Source organism: Acanthopagrus latus, chromosome 5 (genome assembly GCF_904848185.1).
Source record: "Acanthopagrus latus isolate v.2019 chromosome 5, fAcaLat1.1, whole genome shotgun sequence".
In the NCBI taxonomy this organism is placed as follows: domain Eukaryota; kingdom Metazoa; phylum Chordata; class Actinopteri; order Spariformes; family Sparidae; genus Acanthopagrus; species Acanthopagrus latus.
The window spans coordinates 3260122-3280318 of NC_051043.1; the positions used below are offsets into that span (position 1 = coordinate 3260122).

At 42.2% G+C, this 20197-nt stretch overlaps 1 protein-coding gene across 2 annotated transcripts; it reads right to left on the reverse strand.

The window, feature by feature from the left end:
* Positions 1-786: 786 nt before the first annotated feature.
* Positions 787-5711, reverse strand: ccn1l2 (cellular communication network factor 1, like 2). Of its 2 annotated transcripts, none has more exons than XM_037096886.1 (5): positions 5426-5711; positions 5053-5266; positions 3655-4017; positions 2150-2352; positions 787-1932 (listed from the first exon to the last, which is right to left on the reverse strand). In XM_037096886.1, exons 1-5 carry the CDS (start codon positions 5492-5494, stop codon positions 1630-1632), a joined length of 1152 nt encoding a protein of 383 aa, XP_036952781.1. In that variant the 5' UTR covers positions 5495-5711; the 3' UTR covers positions 787-1629. The 2 variants fall into 2 exon arrangements, with proteins under 2 accessions (XP_036952781.1, XP_036952780.1); XM_037096885.1 differs by having other exon boundaries at positions 5053-5314.
* Positions 5712-20197: the final 14486 nt, after the last annotated feature.

Consider the following 20197-nt stretch of genomic DNA (forward strand, 5'->3'; position numbering starts at 1 on the left):
TTCCTCCCTTCTCTTCTCTAAGGAGACAGGGGCCAGGGTGAGGAATCTGGTGGTCCATCGTAATGTTTGTGCTTCAGAGGCAGCTTGAGCATTGTGTAAGGCCTCGAGGCAACATGACGGAGGAGCTCTGGCACAAAATGTGTACTGAGAATTCATGTGGAAAGAGTAAGACACTGAATATAAAGACAAATGAGAAAACACATGATGATGGCGTGACAAAGCAATGAGTGTACAGAGCATATATCATGGCTGCTCAGGTCAAAATGTCCATTTTCTCAACACATTTGTTGAGCTAATGACAGTGCCCATCAGCCTCACCTGTACTGTCCTAATCAGCAGATGTTTGCATGCTAATTTGCGTACGTAAGATGGTGATCCTAGTGCACCTGTTAAACATCACATGTTAGCATGCTGAAGTTAACATTTAGCTCAAAGAGCCACTAGCATGGCTTTAGACTGCATTGTTATTGTTTTCTTAACTCACTCCTAATTCCAGCAGCTTCAGTTTGAATGATAATCTGAATCCACACAAAAGTGGAAAAATTGGTAATAAATCATCAGAAAGATGAATAACTGGTCAGTGGTTCCTCTGTTAGGTGGATGGCTTTTGTAGTCTGAGGGAATAATTCAAAGCAAAGCCACTTTAGAGAGAAGCTGGCTTGTTGTTTCATTGACTTGGGTTTGGATATATCTGTCTAACTGGACTATCCAGTTCCTTAATTCATCTTTTTTTTTTGTGCTATGGTTATGCATTTGCATATAAACAGCTAAAGATAAGAAACTTCACAGGTTGATACATTTTTATTTGATGTACAGGAGTTTAAAGACAACAAAAACATTTTAGCACAAATGAACACATGTGACATGTCTTAAATATTTAGCATTATTTCAATCCTCAAAAGAAAGCATTGTATGTACACTGTAAAGGACACAATAATAAAATCACACCCCGAAAAATGAGGTGATCCTAGAATTTACCACTCCACAGCGAAGAGTGAAGTCTATGCTGTAATAAAACCTGTAGTTGCATGGCATTCACTGTAAACCCTCTCATGTGAAAGTTACTCATTCCTCAAAAAGTCCAATACACTTTCACCAACGCACACACGCACACACACACACACACACACACACTCATAAACACACGACACACACATGTTGGATATATTGTGTCAAAGAGGGACAGAAATGTCAAAAATGAACACACAGTCCTTACAGTCACCAAAGAATATGTTTCATGTCAACTATCTTCCTCATTAATTCAAAATGAGTGTCCATAAAACACTCCTCATTAATGTCTGAGACTGGTCTAATTAACCTTCCCTCTGTGGAGCGGACACAAAGTTACAAATAAATAAAAAAAGAAGTTTCAGTAACAGCTCTCTGCCGACTGTTTAGCAGCACACCGTGTCCTCGGTGCTGCCCCGGTGCTAGAGATGTAACACACCTATAATGTGGACAGAATGATGTCATCGTGGCAGGAAGCTTAAAGTGCAAGCGAGTGTATTGCCTGGTTAGGGAGAGGGTGGCAGCAGCTCACCCAGCTGACACACAGGGAGGCGGTCTGCTTTTAAGAGGAGAGTCTTTTGCCCACTGTGTCAGGCCAGGGCTGAGTATGATGAGTCAGCCTCAGTGCCTGAAGACATGGATGTCGTTGTGGAGGCTGACCGAAGGGCTGGAGGGCCCGCTGAGCGTACGGCAGCTTGTGCTGCAGCTGCAGCGCTGGATCCACATGACGTTTCTGTAGAAGCCCTCTCCATCGGAGCAGTGGAAGCGAAGCCTCACGGTGCGAGAGAGGGAGGGTGTGCAGCAGCGGTCATCAGTGCATGTCCCACAGCTGCGAGGGCGGTACAACTGCACTGTCGAGCATCCGGCAAAGGTGATTCTGACCGGTTCCTTGGACCGGACAGTTCGCTGACACTTCTTCCCCTTCTGGAAGACAGAAATGGAGCCACCGTTAAACTGACATAACACAGCTTCGCTTTAAACAGGCTTTATTTATTTTCCATACTAAGTGAAATTCACATGAACTCTGAGGTAATTAATTGGATTGTTCAAAGAAAATGAAATTAGTTTGTAATGTAATACCTCTTAAATCCTACTGATATTTCATGTTCATTTCATATTTTCGGGTATGTTTTGAGCATACCTTGGTAGCTAGAAGAAGCTGTAGCTCACAGTGCCGGATCTGGCACAGTCTGGTTTCTCTGACCAGCCGACAGTCTGGGTTGTTATTGGTCACTCGACTTGAAATGCCCATCCCACATGTTGTGGAACACTCGGTCCACTCTGTGGTTTGTGGGAAACAGCTGTGCTCCAGTAACACCTCAGACATGGGGAATGAAGCCATTTCTGTGGGAGAGCAAACAAACAAAAGACAATAAGCTGAAAAGGGGGACAATAAATCCCAGCAACCTTTTGAGCATCATGATGCATTTGTAAAAAAAAAAAAAAAAAAAAAAGAATGTCAATCTATATGTCAAAGACCTTGGATTTAAATTGTGCTCATGTGATGCTGTTTTTTTGTAGAACCACAAGAACTTGGAGAGAGAAAAGTGAATCTCTATTTTAATTTTTTTGTTTTTTAGTTTTACACATTCTCAATAATCATGGGACACTTTTTTATGAAGTTAGCGGTGGACATTTATGGTTCCCACAGGATAATTCATTTACACCATGACATTTATAGAGTAAAGCTTGCCATTAGTTTTTACCAGTAGTACATTCATTCTTCACTGAAGTTAGACATTTATCAATTTTTAGTCTTCTCAAGACAAAATATCAGCAGTGTTCACAAGGTGACAACATATAGCAGAGAGAAAAACAGCCATTTTGTCTTGAGATTAAACTTTTTAAAGACATGTTCCCAGGAGAGATACGCCTACAGTTCGAATGGCATCATAACCTTTTTCACCAGCACCAGCTTTTTCACCAAAGACACAAGAAAAAACAGTAGAAAAATCTGGAATCAGAAATGTAAGAATTTCTAATGAAATGTTATAGTAATGGGTTGCACCAGATCACGTAGACCTAATTGATTATGTAAATGCAACGTTTTATTTAACGTTCGTCTAAGTTCTACTACTGGAGCACTTGAGGGGGAAGCTTGTAACATTAATAACAGTTAACAACAAGGATGAGACAGATAGTTGCTGTATTTTAAATTCAGGAACAAGTCCGAACCAAGTAAAGGTGAAACTTATGGCTACACAGAGAAATGTCTGTTGTGGTCCCTCTGTGGTATGTATCCATGCTGAATAACATGTCCTGCTGATTGTCATTTTATGTGACTGGCCACTATAACTTTTTGTGGGACTCCCTGGGGCCCTGACCACTAGACAATGGAAAGTGGACAAACCTCACTGAAATGAATACCACCACAATGCCTGATCCAATGTGAAGTCGTGTTTACTTTTGCCCACCATTGCACAGATTTCCAGTTAAAACTGGGCTGTTTTTTGATTATCAGGCATTGAATATGATTGTAGATGACTGAATAAAATATTGAAATATTAACTGACAAGTTTTCAAATGTGATCTGGGGTAACTCTGTTGTTATACTAATCGAGTAATGGAAAATTAATAGCTTTATAGTTGTTTTTAGTGATCATGGAGGGCATGAAATGCATTGGTGAGATTGCGTGTGATGTTTACCTCTGAATGTGGCCCCTCGGGTGGCAGCTGGGTGCTGAGGCTGCAGCAGGGCCTGCTGTAGGACACTGATGTGGTTGGGAAGGGGCTGGCTGCCTGGCGGGGAGGTGTGCGTCAGCTCGTCTGGCTCCTCACTGATGTGGTTGTTGTCATCACACACCCATTCCTCGCAGCAGCCGTCCGCGGGCCTGGTCAGACGGGGCCACGAGCAGCGCCAGTCGGGCAGCGGCACTTGGTGAGGACAGAGGGGCATGCAGCCCACCACTCCGTCCATGCACGTGCACTGGTGCTGGCAGTTGGGCTGGAAGTCCTCGCCGTGCTGGTACACCCTGCCGCTGAACTCGCAAGGCAAACCCTGTGCCTCAGCTGTCAACAAATAACAGGAACCAGAGCTGTGAGGACAGACCTGATCTTCATAGAGGGACACAACAGAAAACCTGTATCTGTATGCAAACAAAACTAATACATCGAAGCCTGTGGGATGAAACTGAGCAAAGAAATATATTTTCTCAAAGGGAAGATTTCATGAAGTTTTTTAAAGGGGTCCACCAGTGATTTTGTATTGCAATTCAATATTAGACAGCAGTGGTCAAAATTAGTGTCAGTCCCAACTATAGGCCAGTCTCTAAACCTTTCCATAATACAACCTCTTAGCACCTTTTTCATTAGGAGCCTTCCTGCCTGGAAAATGCTCACACCGCCTGTTTGAGAAGCATTTTACACAGTTTTGTATTCTCCTAAAATAACCCTGATGACATCACCAGGGGTGTTTTCTCTGATTTTTAAGAGCCCTTCCATAGCCACAAAAGACCTTATAAAATTGTTTCCAGAGGCTGAGTCGTACTTCCCAGTAGTACTCCAAGTAAACTGATCAGCATACATAAAATCATTAGAGTGCTCCTTTAAATTACAAATAAGTAAATTATTCATACTGGAGGCCTTCTTTTTCCTCATTAACTGACATAATCTACTTCTGTGGTTTCGGAGGCTTTTGGCCCTTGGACCCTTAAAATGAATGAATGTCCACTTGTGACTTCCTATGACATGTGAACTGTCCACACAGGGAGGGATTTTATTTTCTTCTCTAATTGTGCCTTAATGAAATCATTCAGTATTTCAACAGTACAACAGTAGAGTTTTGAGAAAAGTCAAACAAAACAAGCAAAATCACAAAATGTATTGTTTTTTTTATTCCTTCAGTTATCTGGTGAGCCCTTAGATTTTTACCCCTGATCTAATTTCTTGGCACTGTAGCTGTGTTTTTGACTTTTATTCATGATTAATTTTTTACTACATGCGGGAATTACTTTCGGGAAAATGCCCACCATCCAAAAAACCAATATATTCCTTTTAGCTCAATTTAATAATGTGCCTTTGCTCAGCCTGCTCGTCACCCCTCACCTCGACACAGTCCTCTCTCAGGGTCTCCTCCAGCCCCCAGATGGCAGCGCAGCCCCTTGATGTGATCGCAAGGTTCAGTGGCACTGCAGTCCTCATTGAACTGGCGAGCACAAACTTTACAGCAGCCACAGTGGTCAGTCGCCCAGCTGACGCCGGGCTGGCACACGGGGGGCGAGGGGTTGCAGGAGCACTCAGCTGGGCAGTTGCCCTCTGCCTGAGGAACAGGGTCAGAGGTCAGGACAGCATGTGTGACAGCTGATGGCTGTGATTTTAAAAGATAAATATCAAATGTGTAAAATTGCTGTTAATCCGAAAATAGCTACATACTGTGAAATAAACAGAATGTAAGTGGTTACATTTTACAGCAACTCACCATCACTGCAGTGCAACCGAGCACAAAGACGGTGGAAATGATCTGCTGCAAAGTCACAAGGCTAAGCATCCTGATAACAGCAGACAAAACAACAGGACCAAACTGTTAAAACCTTCAAAAAGGAGAAAGGATTGTAGATCTAAGAAGGTGTCCAGATAGATCGTCCAGAGTCCAAGAGGAGAGTCTTTTTTAAGCTCCAGTATAAAAATGTATCCACAGTTCAGAGTCCGTGCACTAATAGGTACGCCCGTCTGTTTTTTCCTGCTCTCCTACACTATCTCAGGTCGGCTCTACTTCATAGAGAGGTTTCCCTGTGCAGAGCTGGTACTTATAGACACACATGCTCCCGCCCACGCAGTGATATAATCAACTCTCCTCTCAAGATGACTGGAGAGTGTCCAGAGGGAGGAGGTGGCCGGATTGTTGTTATGAAATAGTGACAGAGTGTTTAAACTGTCTTATTGCTGAGCATATGACCTCAGGAAGAAACGTCAACCTGCCCAAATTGAATGCAAGACAAATCTTTTAAAGTAACTGGAATATCCAGGCAACACAATATTGATGTAGATATGATATACTTTAGGTTTTGAGGGTAACCCTAAACCTCCTCCACATACTCGGGGGTATTAGACAGGTCAGGTCATATTTGACATGAAAAGAGAACAATGGTAGGACAGGTGTAATGGAAAACCTGAGTAGGGAATCCCACTCCATCACGCTAGCGTATTCAACAGGGGAAGTGGTGATGTGGAGAAAATCCCTGTGAACAAGTCTTCCACCAGCGCCGGCCAACCCACCAGGCTCTGTCCTCTCCACTGCAGTGTGGGACACTGTGCTCAGGACATCCTGTGTACCCTCCATCTCTTTCCTAATGGGCTGCATTCCAGGAAATACAGGCCTATCCTCAGGTTCCCATGATTGGTCGGAAAAACTCTGCATTCCCATTGTCATCCCAGGGGCACTTAAAAAGTGTTTTGCTGGAGAGCAGGAAGGTCCTAACATTAAGCACTGGCTCACACTGTCATGAAACATGGGAAATGTAATTTGGCACGTTTGATAAGGCTGCCGAAGGTCTCCCCTTGTTTCCTAAAAACATGGTTTATACAGTCTGCTTAAAAGACTACTGAAACTGTAGACGCAAAACAGGTAATACATCTGTGTGTGTCCATCTTTCAACCTTTGAGCAGAGCAGAAGTGTAAGATTGTATAGCAGTGATTCCCAGCCTGAGGGTTTGATAGGTCGAGAAGGGTACAAAGCCGCCTGAAAATAGATGTCTGCTATAGCCAAAAATGATGCTATAAGAGCAGTGATAGTGAACACAACCCAACCAGGTGCCATGCAAAAGTGGCCCTTCTAGTTCACTATGGCAGTGACACACTGGTTGGCAGTCACTCCTCCTTCACAGCACCGGAGCTCCCCTGGGACGTGTTCCCAGACCCCTGCTGTTCATGCTGCACACCCATAACTTCACTCCCAGACATGAGAACCCTAGTGGGAAGTTTGCAGACAGCGCCACCATCATCAGCTGGATTTCAAACAATGATGAGAGTTCATACCTGGAAACAATGAACAGTCCTGCAGAGTGGTGCGCAGAGGTCAGTCTACTGCTCCGTCTCAGCCGCGCCAACCCATAAAAATATAGCAGCTTTTGGGGGCCACAGACCACTGATTTATAGTATTGAGGGAACTATTACCACCATCAGATTGTGTTGCAGGTGGCTGTAGTTTTGTGGATTTCAATAAAGAAGTTAAATGCCATGATGTCTTATAAGCTTTTCCTCACTTATAGGCATTAAAGGCATTTAAAGACGATTTAAAGTCGAAAAAGGATTAACTTCAGTGGCCGACAGCACCACTCTACAACCTCATTAAACTTGAGTAGCTATGTTGCTAAGACCAAACCTGTGGCCGTGAGGTTCAAAGTCCCACTAGACACAGAGAGAGAGCAGGTGTTATCGCTCCAGACCGAGGCGGTGATGTCACCGGCGTGCAGACAGAGTGCAACATTAAAGCACACACAGCCACCCAGACACCCGGCCAGCTGGGCTGTAAAAACCACCAGGACGCTACCGTGGGGGTGAGGTGGGGCGAGAGCACCTTGTTGGGCAGCATTAGGGAGGAGGGCAGAAGTCTGGATTCTTGGCATTCCTGGCCCACAAAGGCAGGATGTGTGTACTGGCCACGCTGTGTCGGACACTGATGGAGGAGGGGGAGGAGGAGGGGGGGATCGAGGGGGGTGAAGAGGTTGGCAGTTTGGCAGCCTCCTGCCTGGCCGTGTGCCAGCCATTGTTTGTCAGCCAGGCAAACATTTCCAAAACACATGGAGGTCAGGAGTTGTTGGCGATTCATCACGTTGTTGCCCTCCTGTTTATTTTCTCAGCTCGAGAATCTGCCATAAACTACCAGCATGAAGAGTCAGTCCTATAAAATGCTTGAACTTTTTCCTTATTAGCTTCTAACAAGGTAACTTGTTTGAATGAACACTTGTTTCAAATGCAGCTACTACAAATATCGGATATCTTCCTTGAACCTATTCGATTTTAGCTTACTTTCCCATCTCTTAACTTGTTTTAATGTTGTTTGATTTCTTCCTACTTGTTATTAAATGCAATTTTTAATGTATTTTAATGTCATTTTTATCCCAGTGTACAGCACTTTGAGTTGCCTTGCGTCTGAAGTGTGCTAGTCAAACAAACTTGCCCTGCCTCTCCCCCAGTCTGCTGCAATGTTGTAATGATAGTTGTGACGAGTGACCTTGCAGTGTTTGTGCTTTCTTTAAATGTGGTAAGGAAAAGGCCGGCTGAACTACTCAGAAATACTCTTTCTTAGAAATCCAAAGAATAAACAACAGGTGTGTACAGCGTGCAGAAAGCTGTGCTGTACCGCCTCAGTCAACCACAGAGAGCTAAGTTGACACAACAGGAATCCAGACAGGACCACAGCAGAACCGAGTGGATTAGAAGCCCCATTCACACTGCCCTTTCAGTGCGGCAGTCATGAGCGGATACTCCGCCGCGCCGTCTATGAGAAAGTCACAGATGTGGAGAGGAGGGACAAGTTTGCTGCAGCTCTGATCGCCATTTGGAGGTAGAATTGGCAGCCACAGCAGAGGTGAGACGGCATCTGTGCGAATGGAAGAGCCAGAGGCGCCGATCACGGGTGTGTTGGTCTGATGGCGTTCATAGTCTGACATACTAAGATCCTTCACTCATCAAACAAAAGATTAATGACCCACACTCTCAACACACAAAGTAACGTTAAAGGACCAAACGACAGTAACGCTGGAACTGGTAGTGTCTTTGGCAGCTTATATGGAAAAATACATACACATCCATACCTAGAAAAGTCTCTGTCATCCTGTCTGTCCTTCCGACTTTGTCATATTTCTGCCTGGAAAACAGCATCTGTCCCCGGCAGCAGAGCCAGGCAGCTCCTACAGTTAAATTGCTGTGATTTAGTGACACAATTTACAGCAAAAAACTTTACCTCACCATGTCTTTGTCTCCCTCCACTATTGTGTTGTTGTAGTTACTGTCTCTGGAAACTTGTATTGAAAAGTTCTGACAGAGACTTCAGTGAACTTTCCCCCAGAAAACAGCCTCCCTTAATATTTTGGAATAATATTGACTAATTACACAAGATAAGAAAGGCGAATGACTTGATTTTGTTTACATTTTCTCAAGTAATGTATGTTGTTGCATTATTTTGGGAATGCTCTCAATAAAATGTCCCCAAACCTTCCCGCTGTTACATTACATCTGGAGCAACAACAGTGGGCTGTTAATGCAACAGTATGTAGAAATTGGCAGTTTGTGATTGATTGATTAGCGTATTTGGCATTAGGAGGGTGGAGTGGCAGTGAAAGAGACACCATTCACCCTACAAGACACTGTACCATCAAAATGTATTTGAAGCTGTTATTTCAAAGTAACAGAGTTACATAATGTTGCTTTAAGGCTCATGTATGCTGAAGGCTGGATAGGGACACAGACGGAGCCCTCTGTTCATACTCTGTGCAAGCCTATGGATCCCTTTTAATAGATGACTAATGTTTTACTTGAGCTTAGAACATTCGACTACTTACTTCTACTTGTATGTTCAGAAGCCTAAAACACTCTATTAATTTCAGAAATGCACATAAAGTGGCTTAAACAGCCCAGCATCAAGTCTTTTTCAGTAGTTCTTTACTTTTATTTTTTTTATCACTGACTGAGTTATTCACATCAATAGCTTTAATATGCCACTAAAATTAAAAAGTTCATTAGAAGATTTTGCAGTAGGCTGAGTGAGGATCAGTCTCATTTCCAATCTTTACTCTTATCCCCCCTTTTTGAATGCCTTCTTGTCCCTCAGATCAGCGTTACAGGTGGCGGTAACTGAAATCGAACCCTTTGAAATGGACCAGCCCTTTAATACCCTCATACAGAGTCACTAATGGTGCTCACGCAAACACACACCCTGCCAGTCTGCACTGATATAAGAGGAACAGTACTAAATGCCATATGCCATGATAAAGGGGCAGCGTAACTATAACACGTCAAAATGCAGGACCATCACATAAATCAGCTGAGACTTACTGAAAACATCAGCAAACTTACTGCGATCGTTTAAAACTTGTTTCAAAGAAAAGGACCATAATACAGTGAAAGGCTAACATGTTCTCATAACCCTTGGTTTGAAGAGTGCCTCTGAAAAACATCAATTCATAGGGCCATCATCATCGAAATAGCACCTAACACCCTCTATCCGAACAAGAATCAGGATACCCTGCCTCTAAATGTGAAAACACAAACAGGAGGGTTCGAGCTAAGTGGCAGAGACAAGAGGTGTATTGGGACCTAACTGAAAGATTGCTATTAAATTTGTTGAGTCCATTTTTTGAAGTTTCCTGAGAGTGTTTGAATGTGTCTGGCACGTTAAAGGTCATGCTGATAACACTTTCATGTAGACAAATCATTTTTTTCCATGCCGTCCGATCGATGAAATGCGACATCCTGCTCCTCTCGAGCCACCGTATAGACTAACTTGACATTTTTAACCCTGCTCGGACAGTAAGAATACTACAGTACAAAAAGAGTACCTTGCCCGTTCCATCCGGTTCCCATCCTGCCTGGTGTGCAGGACAAACAGTCGTTGTCAGGTGAGTTTCTTTTCTATCCCACTTGTCTTTTATAAATGTTGATACAAGAAGAACCAAGAAGAATACCTCAAGGCAATTTCACATTCTTTGGCAAACAACAAGCAAAGATACATGAGTTTTCAGTGAGGAATCAGCTGTAGGAGAAGCATGTGTGAACACTGTATGTGTGTGAAGGCGCACCCCTAATGACACCCCCTCCACAGGTTACGTCTCAGCCACATTCCTCATGCTAGTGTCCTGAGAGAGCTCCTGGTACACTGCAGTCATCGCTCATCCTGCTGTTACCCTGAATGGATCCCATTTTTTTCCCCCACACATACTGTTTATACTGTATACACGCATACTGAGAAGTCCGAGCCTGTGGAGAATTAGGTTTCTTAGATGAGTGTGAGCATTTGAATGCCCATGACTGGCAGCGAGCATCTGCACATGAGCCCTCGGGTGACGCGGGTACACTGTAAAACTTTCCTCCATGCTGGTCATTTTGACATCCATCAGTTTCCTACACATTGGTATTAATTTCTTTACTTATGGTCTTCACTTGAATTTCCCTCAGGATAAATAAAGTATCTATCTGTCTCTCTCTCTCTCTCTCTCGCTCTCTCTCTCTCTCTATCTATCTGTCATTTACAAAAAAAAAATTTTTTTTAAAAAGAATAAGCGTTTTAGTGGATTTTTTTTTTGTTTTTTAAAAAGCTTTCATGCTCATTGAAACTACATAACTCACTGATCATATTACTGTATGACAGGCAGTTTGAGAGCCTCCTCCACATGGAGCATAATTTCTGGTTTAGTGATAAACACATCAAATAAGCCAGACTAGTCTACCACAGGGTTTCCTGAGTGAGAGTGTTTGAGTGTGTTTGACATGTTCAGGTCATGTTGATAACATTTTTATGTGGACAAATCATGTATTTATTTCTCCAGAACTTGTAGCAATGTGCTGAATAAAAGTATCTCTTTACCTTGTTTGTTTGTAGTTAACACCTACATTACATCTGACTGTTACACACCTGAGATTTATATTTATGATGGTGTCACATTCGGAAACTGTGGGGGGCACCAAATCACACAAAATGACAATTTCTACATAATGTTGTTTTAAGTCTGTCAATATTGGTTTATGTTAAGAGGGCCAGTCTCTTTCATTATTTGATTTCTTAATATATTATTTGAGGCATTTGGAATTGTGTACTAGGCATTGTTAGGAAGGCAAATCTCTTAAATAATGTGTCATATATTTATGTAGTTTTATTCTGAGGCTGTTATAGCCTAGTGTGCACCATATTTTTCTGTGGTGCTGTTTGGGCTGGTTTTCACCAATGTTCTGTTAATTGATTAAGTTATTTATTTGGCACATTTCCCACCGGAAGTGTTATATCTATTTATTCATAATTTCATCTGCAGGGCAATTACACACAAGACCTGAAAAAGTCAGCATATGCCAGCTAATGTAAACCCTGCTTCTGCTCTTGGCGATACTCTTGGCGTACATACGTACACAGTGTGCCTGCTTGCTCCTGGGCAACATCACCCCCAGTCACACTGCTGAGGTATGTAAACTCTGAGGCTTATCCATAGACAGTGAAACTGAGATTTCACCTCACTGAGGCCCTAAAATGTTTGTGTGGGTTGCTGCACCTAAATGACACGTATACTCAGGCAGCTATGTCACAGCAGGTGTTATGCTCAGGCAAAAGAAAGTGCAGCGTCTAGCATGGAACAGTTTGGATGAGTAGTTCTTAAGAATGCAAGAGACCGAGCAATCTGTACGTTCCAAGCAGGTATATTTGGATGTATTTGTCCCAAAGTACTATTTTTACTTCACTCAACAAGGCTTCAGTTGGATGTGTTTTCATCAGACGGATGAGGCAGTCCCACAAACTCCTAAACTCTTGGGGCGAACAAAAGTTAAGAGGCTGGTCCTGCATGTGGAGGCTGCAGGTGTGGCCGTCCTGCAGCCACATACAAAAGGCAGCCGTGATTTGAGCTGGCAGCTGCCCAAGCAGCAGGGCAGAGGGAAGCTGTGGCCTGCACATTCCTCCACAGCATCTAATAGGAGTGATGAAAGCAGGGAGCACAGAGCAGCAATAACTGGCCATTGTGTGTCTGGCATGAGCAGGTGTGCTGCAGGTACTGATGGACATATCCCGTCCACAGAGAGGCTGAGGTATGCATCCAATGGATTTAAAGGTGCCTCGTGGACATATTCTTGTAAACAGAAGTTTACAAAGTAACAAAGGTTATGTTTACGTTCAGCATACCAAAATGCACTGTGTGTATCCTACGATAGACATGATGTGTGATTTCCTTCCTCATTCCTCATTAAAACTTTGCCAACCCTCTTTTTTAATATACGTGAAATTCAACACTGTTTACACTCCTGTTCAAAGTCTTCTTCTTCCCTGCCTTGATTGGCATGCTGCAGCATACATTTGCTGTTGCGTTTTACATTTTGAAAAGTGTATTACCTGCTGTGTAATGCGCACGCAAGAGTGCATGTGGGATTAACTGCTATTTTTCAAAGTGAGATTTTGAACATGAATGCAGAAAACCCCACAGGGTGTTGCAACAAATTGGTGCAGCATCAAACACCTGCACAGAAAGTCAAAATGGCTTCGCGCTCATTAGTTTCTAGAACATTTTTTCGGTAACACTTTCCAATAGGGTACACAAATTTGTGAGTAGTTACTGAGGAACGAATAAGGAATGGGCCAGGAACAACTCAATGTATAGTGAATCATTAATAAGTAATTCATTGTGATTCAAAGTTGATTATATGGTAGATAATGATGGGTTACTGGCAAACAGACTGAAAAGTGATATATTAATGAATGATTAGGTAATGATTAGTTCATCAGTATCTGTGAATTGGCATTGATTGCTTTCCTCCTGAGTTGTTCCTAATTATCTATCATCCATAGGCTCTGAACCTGCCACCTTCCGTTTAGAGCGCCACCGAGGGGTCAGCTCAGCTCCCACACTGGATCAGCTGACCTGCTGCCACTGATTTGGACCGTCTGCCTACTCCACCTCAAGAGTTCTGTGCTCTCTGGACAGTCACTGTCCAAGGCCTTTTTGTCTCAATATATAAGGGGAGTTTTTGAGAGCAAGTGCATTTTGTGTACCTAATAGTTATTTTATCAAGAAATGACAGGTAGATTATATTTGGTTGAGCTTAATATGTATGTATATCTTAATATGTTTTGTTCATGGGTACCTGTCGGTTGTTATAAAGGTCCTTGACCTTTTGAATAAAGCTCTAAACCGCACAAATGCCCCTTTTTTTTATCATTCCGTTTTGCACTTCAGGGGCCACCTTGGGGGTCAGTGAAACAAGCTGGAAATCTAACCTCATTATAAAGTTAGTATTGCCAAGGTATTGTAAATAGTAGTATTTAGATTAAGATGAGCATTCATTTGTATACATGTTTGTGTCCACCTGAATGCATTGTCTGTATCTGCATATTTTTCTTAGTATTGTGCTGTATTCGGGACACATCTGGGGGTTTCAGTGAATTATGGTTGATTGCTGAGTCTCATTCCCAGGTCATCAAATACTGACTCGCTCGGGGTTGATAGCGCTCCACCAAACAATACAATGAGCTGAAAGACTCTGAAACGCTTTGCATAGCTGAGCGGCACTGCAGAACTGGGTTTGTCCCTGTCAGCATCTGTTGTTATTAAAAAAATAAATGTTCTTGATCAATTATAGAATGCTGAAAGTGTTTTCTGAAGCCTGGATGTTGGATTCATGGATGGTTCAGTCATTCATGGTCATAACTTTGGACAGCAATGAATAAATAATATCATACATTTGCACAAAAATATTCACAATATTTTACAGATTATTATGGGCTGTGTGGTGCAGTACAATCATATACATTTTGTACAGTTGGAGAGAAGGAGATGTAGGCTCTGCAGGTTGGGCAGAACGATAATAAAACTCAAGATGAGTAAGTCAGTTTTTTAGTTCCTTTTGATGGATTTTGGATATTGAATTATTGGCACGGACATTTAAATCTGTGTTGCAGGGAGCAGAGAGCCATGTTTACAATGTATTTACTTTAAAGGCCTCAGAAGAAGGCAGTCTGAAATATAAAGGTGTGTAATTGTTGGAGTCACCTTCTATTATATTCCAGGTTGGAAGTGAAGATACAGAAAGCAGCAGGATTTCGCTAAAAATGACAGCGGCCTGAGCCATCAACACAGATTCTGCCTTTCCACCCTGTGAATCTGACATTTCTTTAACGGCACACTGCATATTTAGTACACTAGAATAAACAAACTGGTATTTCAAAGGGACTTTAGTGTGGGAGCTGACGGTGTAGCCAGCTGACAGAGAGTGTCCTGTTAGTGGGCAGGGGAAAGGTGGCACCACTACACAGCGCTGCCTGTGATTCAGAGGGGAAAATGTTATCACAGTAAAGCCGTAAACAGAAAACGTTCCAGGGCTCCCTACGGGAACTGGGACACAAACACATAAAGCTCACTGTGCCTCAGGCTGCTGGAAAACCCATATACAGTAAATGGAAATTAAGTCACTTTTAATCAAGAAATGACTGCACAGAAGGTATTGTACAGTGTGTGTGTGTGTGTGTGTGTGTGTGTGTGTGTGTGTGTGTGTGTGTGTGTGTGAGTCAGGAACAGGCCTGGCTACACTCAGCCTTGAAGTAGCTCAGCGCAGAATTTGTTTCCTTCAGCAAACTAGCGAGAACATTTGTTTGCTCAGCAGCTAGCAGCATGCACTAATACCCAATGACAAATATTCAGTGTTATTGGTGTCTAAAATTAGGCAGGAGTGTTTGCACTGATATTCAACTGGCCTGAGGTCATGTATTCAAAGGGCTCTTTGAAATGTCCTCAAGGTTTGGGGTGTAAATCTTCTTGGGGAAATAAATGGACCCACCTGAACAATATATTTGGAGGCTGCTGTCGGTATCTAGACTACTTTTTACTAGTTTCTCTGAGTGGGACCGCACATTTAACCCTGTGGGTTTCCTTCACAACTTGATTCCGCCTGAGTTATTTAAAGCAACCTTACTGCCAGATCAGCTGCTGAGACTCGATCAGCACTCAACATTTTGTTTAATGACAACGTTTAATTTTGTTATTAATAACTTGAACAGTCAGAGTTGCCCTTATAGATTGATTTGCAGCCATTCTAGCAGCGTTGTGGCTGCCAGCTGAGTCGATCTCCTGGACTGATTCCAATACTTTTGCTGAATATGAATCATTTACACACCAAAACATAACAATATCGGGCCCAGGTTGAAAGAAAAAATGGAATTCCCCTTCGAGGTAGATTTTGTTGTAAGTATTTGTGGTATCAGCATACATTAGGCTGATGGTAATCCAGTCGATGGTTACCATAAAGAGCTTCTAAATCGATTGATTGATTGAACTATCACATGGCAATATAGCAACATTTTGCATTGAACTATTTTTTTTAAAGCAGAATGAGCTACTGAACCTTCCATGATTGGACATATGTGCAGTTTTAGTGCGGTTTTCAGGAAGGTTGGTGAGGTAAAGCATTATAATATAACAACATATCTCAGTGCACCAACAAAAAAAAAAGTTAAGACTGGTTGGACCTGCGTGCTGAGTGCTGGACTACGCATCACAATTCACTACATCATCACCTGGCTACTGAAAACCCGGGCGAAGCTGAAACAACCAAAGAAGATGGTGGTTTGACAGTGACATCATGCTACCAACCACAGCAACAGACACACACTCGGTTGTTATGTTGCCAGGCGGCCAGTCCCAATATGAAAACCTCTTAAGTCCTTCACAGCACTGTTCATTCAGTCTCAGAGCCTTTTTTTTCCCCCATAAAAGGGTGAACTGGTGAAGTGACCTACTGAAGCACACTTAAGTATTTCAGCTTACCAGAACTGTTCAGATATGTCAGCCACACTTTCTTCTCTGTGGTTCAAACAAACATGCTGATAAATACATGAGGGTGAAGGGACAATCTAATACGTGGCCTGTTTACTCCAAATTCTAGACAAGACTTTTATGTTTATTCATATACTTGCTGTTTTCTTTTAAAATTATCTTTATTGTCTTTCTAGTTCCTGCAACCTCTTTTCTGACCCTGCATCAGACAGAAATCTCTCAGGTGAAATAACTTAAGCATTTCGACATTTGGTGGAGAATGCTTTGTCTATGTCTGTTTTCAGTGACCTAAAAAGCAGTTTGTGCGAGAACCAAAGGCTGGAATATATAACAAGCTACCTTTAAAAAACAAACAACCTGTGTATCTGTGGACTAGGCATTAGAATTATGACGCTGTCTAAATTCAAATTTGACAACAACGTTCAAGCGTTTTTTGAGTTTGTTAAATAATGCTTTTGATTTTTGAAGTGACCCGTGCCTGCACAGCCTAATTAAACCTAATTGCCATGCAAACCTGTGTCCATGAAAAATAAATGTTCAAGTTTGGGAATGATATGATGAGTCATCATTCACCAGTAGGCCATGGAAGAGTTGATTCCGTGATGAATTTGATATTCAAGCCGAAACTTCAACACATTAACACCAGTTAGCATTTTTCAATAATGTGATGAACAAAAAAAATATCAAATTTAGAGAATTTTAGGTTGCAGCATAATTTCAGTTTTATTTTTGCATACTGAGTCAATGAAATTGGATCTAGGACACAGTTTGCCCTTTACAAGCTGTGCACGTCTTTGGCAAACATCAAATATGGTACAGCAGTTAGCACCTCTCAGCAAAAAGGTCCTGGACACGACTACTGCTTCTTTACGGAGTATGCATGTCCTCCCTGTGCTTGTGTACTCTGGCTTCCACCACCATCAAAACATTCTCGTAAGGATAATTCTCCTGCAAGCAATGATGAAAGTCTGGAGTTGGTCCCTGGGCATTTACACTTTGCACTGCTCCCTCCCTCGGGATGTGTTAAATGTAGACTACCAGTTTCCCCATGTTGGACATTGTGTTTTGGATTTTTGGCAGTAATAACAATTAAATTATTTTTATTTGGTCATGAGCAGCCATGAATGAATCAGGTCCAGCCTTCCTGTACTGAGGCCAGGGTAATCAGGGTACAAGTACGTGACCGACAGCCAGGCTCAGCATGAGATCTGGAAAACAGCAGATAAACCCATTAGAAAAGTGTTGTGTTTGTGATGGCTATCAGAGTTTTGGCATCTTTGGAAGCTGATGCCCACCCTCGCTCTGCAGCTTCTCTTATGCACCAGCAGGGGATGTTTTTGATGGAGAAACACCATGTACTTAAGACTTGTACAATCAGAACCAGCTGACTGAATGGGTGGACTTCTTCACATGCCAGCACTATGAATAACAGAAGTTTCAGATCACTGAGAGAGGACGAGGGTCGACAGACACTGAGGCCAGAGAGTGATACTGAAGTGATGCTGGCAAAGACTAGAAGTTAACATAGGTACAGAAACATCAGTATAAGCAACCTGCACAACAATTTGCATGTCTCTTTCCCCATTTGTGTTATTATTTAAAAATCCAAAGTCTATTAGGTTTTAATGAAGAATGAATGGTTCCATACAGCCTGTCCAATATAGTCCAAGTCCTCAAAAGCCAAGAGATCCCACATTTATTTGAAAAGATGTCATTGACCCTCTTGATACACGGCTGAGCTTGTGAACCCAGTTCAGAAAGGATTCACTCAAGCGCTTCTTGGATTAAAAAGGGCATTTGAAAGAGTACTCGGCACTCTGGGAGAAGTGCTCTTGTCTTTCACAGTTTCTGACACTTCGCTATTTGAGTATTTCCAAGAGGTGAAGACCTGTTTTCTGTGACTCAGAAAAACACAACCAAAAAAAGGAGAACATTAGTGACTTACCATTAGGTCCAGTCTATGTTATAGTGCTCATCTTGGGTGTGTCTCCTCTGCATCCTCTTCCAGACGGGCTGAAACCGACTACTCCTGAGGGTCTGGCTGACCTGGGCGGCTGCTGGGCACATTTAGCTGCAGGCTGATCCAGAGGTTTGATCCACAGGAACAAGATGGTGGACCTGAGGAGTGGCAGGACTCCTGTCTGAACCTGACCAGGACAAACCAGGATCTGCAGGTCAGTACCCGCCTCTGACTTCAGGGGAGCCCTTCCCTTCCAGGTTCAACCAAGACGTCAAAGGAGTTTTCACAAGAAGAGAGCTTCCTCCTCCTCTTTGTCTCTAGATCACACGACATATGTCATCTAACTGCAGTATTTATATTCCCACTCTTCGAAGTTGAAATAACTCACTGTTGACTTTTGCTTTTGTTGTTGCAGCTTTTAAGACAACAATAGGTGAGAAAGGACTCAGATTTCCAAAAGAATTATCCTGACTCCAAGAATCAGACATATAAATAATACAGACTCATCTCAAGGAGAATGAGCCAAAAACACAGTTCTCACAGAGTTTTTGTGCAGAGGAGAATATTGTCTAGCACTTCGACAAACTGGTGTAGTTGTTTATCTGTGGCTTTTAGGCTTCCTCTATGATTACATTAAATAAGTTACACTGACAGTGATGCTGATTCTACATAACTGCTGCGAAAAACAGAATGTGAAACGGAACTTAATGTTTGTAAAAGCTCACATCTGCTCACAAGTACAACCTCAGAGGTTACAAAAGTCAAAATATAACTTCAAATAAATCATTAGTAAAATAATATGGGTTTTTTTGTAAATACTGTAACCACAGTGTTGGGTGAAAGTCCTGTGTTTGTTTAACTCAACCACGGAAACTAGAGGTCGCCGCTTAACACCAAACATAAATATCATTTTGTGATTATAGACTGGTACGTCTGTTGTTGGCTAAGCTAGTGAAGCTCATTGCTGAATACCTTTGTTCATACAAAATCACCATAAAGCAGACATATTAAATGTCACACTGAATTTAATTGTCGGATGTCATTTTTGACTGGTGCCCATGTTTTCTCACTTTAAATTGTCAAACTCTAACATGACATCATTGGGCCTGTTCTTTTATGTCCTTTCCTTCTGTATCTCAGACCCAATCCCTGTTTTTGCTGCAGACGAGTGACAAATGAAACGGAAAAGACTACACGAAGCATTGATCAACCATGAGCCTCCAAGGCAGCTTCTGTAGATCGTCCAAAGCAGAATTCCACTTAAAGCATGAAAACTACTCTCAGAAGATTTTCTCTCCTTTGGTATTAAATGATGATGCCAGCGAGTGTTGACCAACATGGTTCAGTTTAGTTAAGATCTAGTTGTCGTAAAGGCACCAGCATATGATTCAGATCATCTTTTTTACATCTACCAGACTATGCGAGCACATCTTGTGGGGGAGCATTCTTTATTTGTCCATTTACTTAGTGATGATATATTAAATGTCTCCGAACCTGATTTTCCATCAAAATATAAATGTTCATCCATCACCATTTCTTCTCAATTGAAACACAGTAAGGAAACACTATATGTAAATCTCAAACTTTTGGGAAAACTTCTGTTACTTGCAAGGAAACATATATTATTTAAATGGATAGAGTCTGAGCCCCCCACAGTTAACATGTGGTAAAATCAATTACTGTGGTTATGTCCCCTAGAAAGGCTATCTGCAGCCTTGTGTGGCAGTGAAGGTGAATTTTGCCAATTATGTAATCCATTCTTAACTC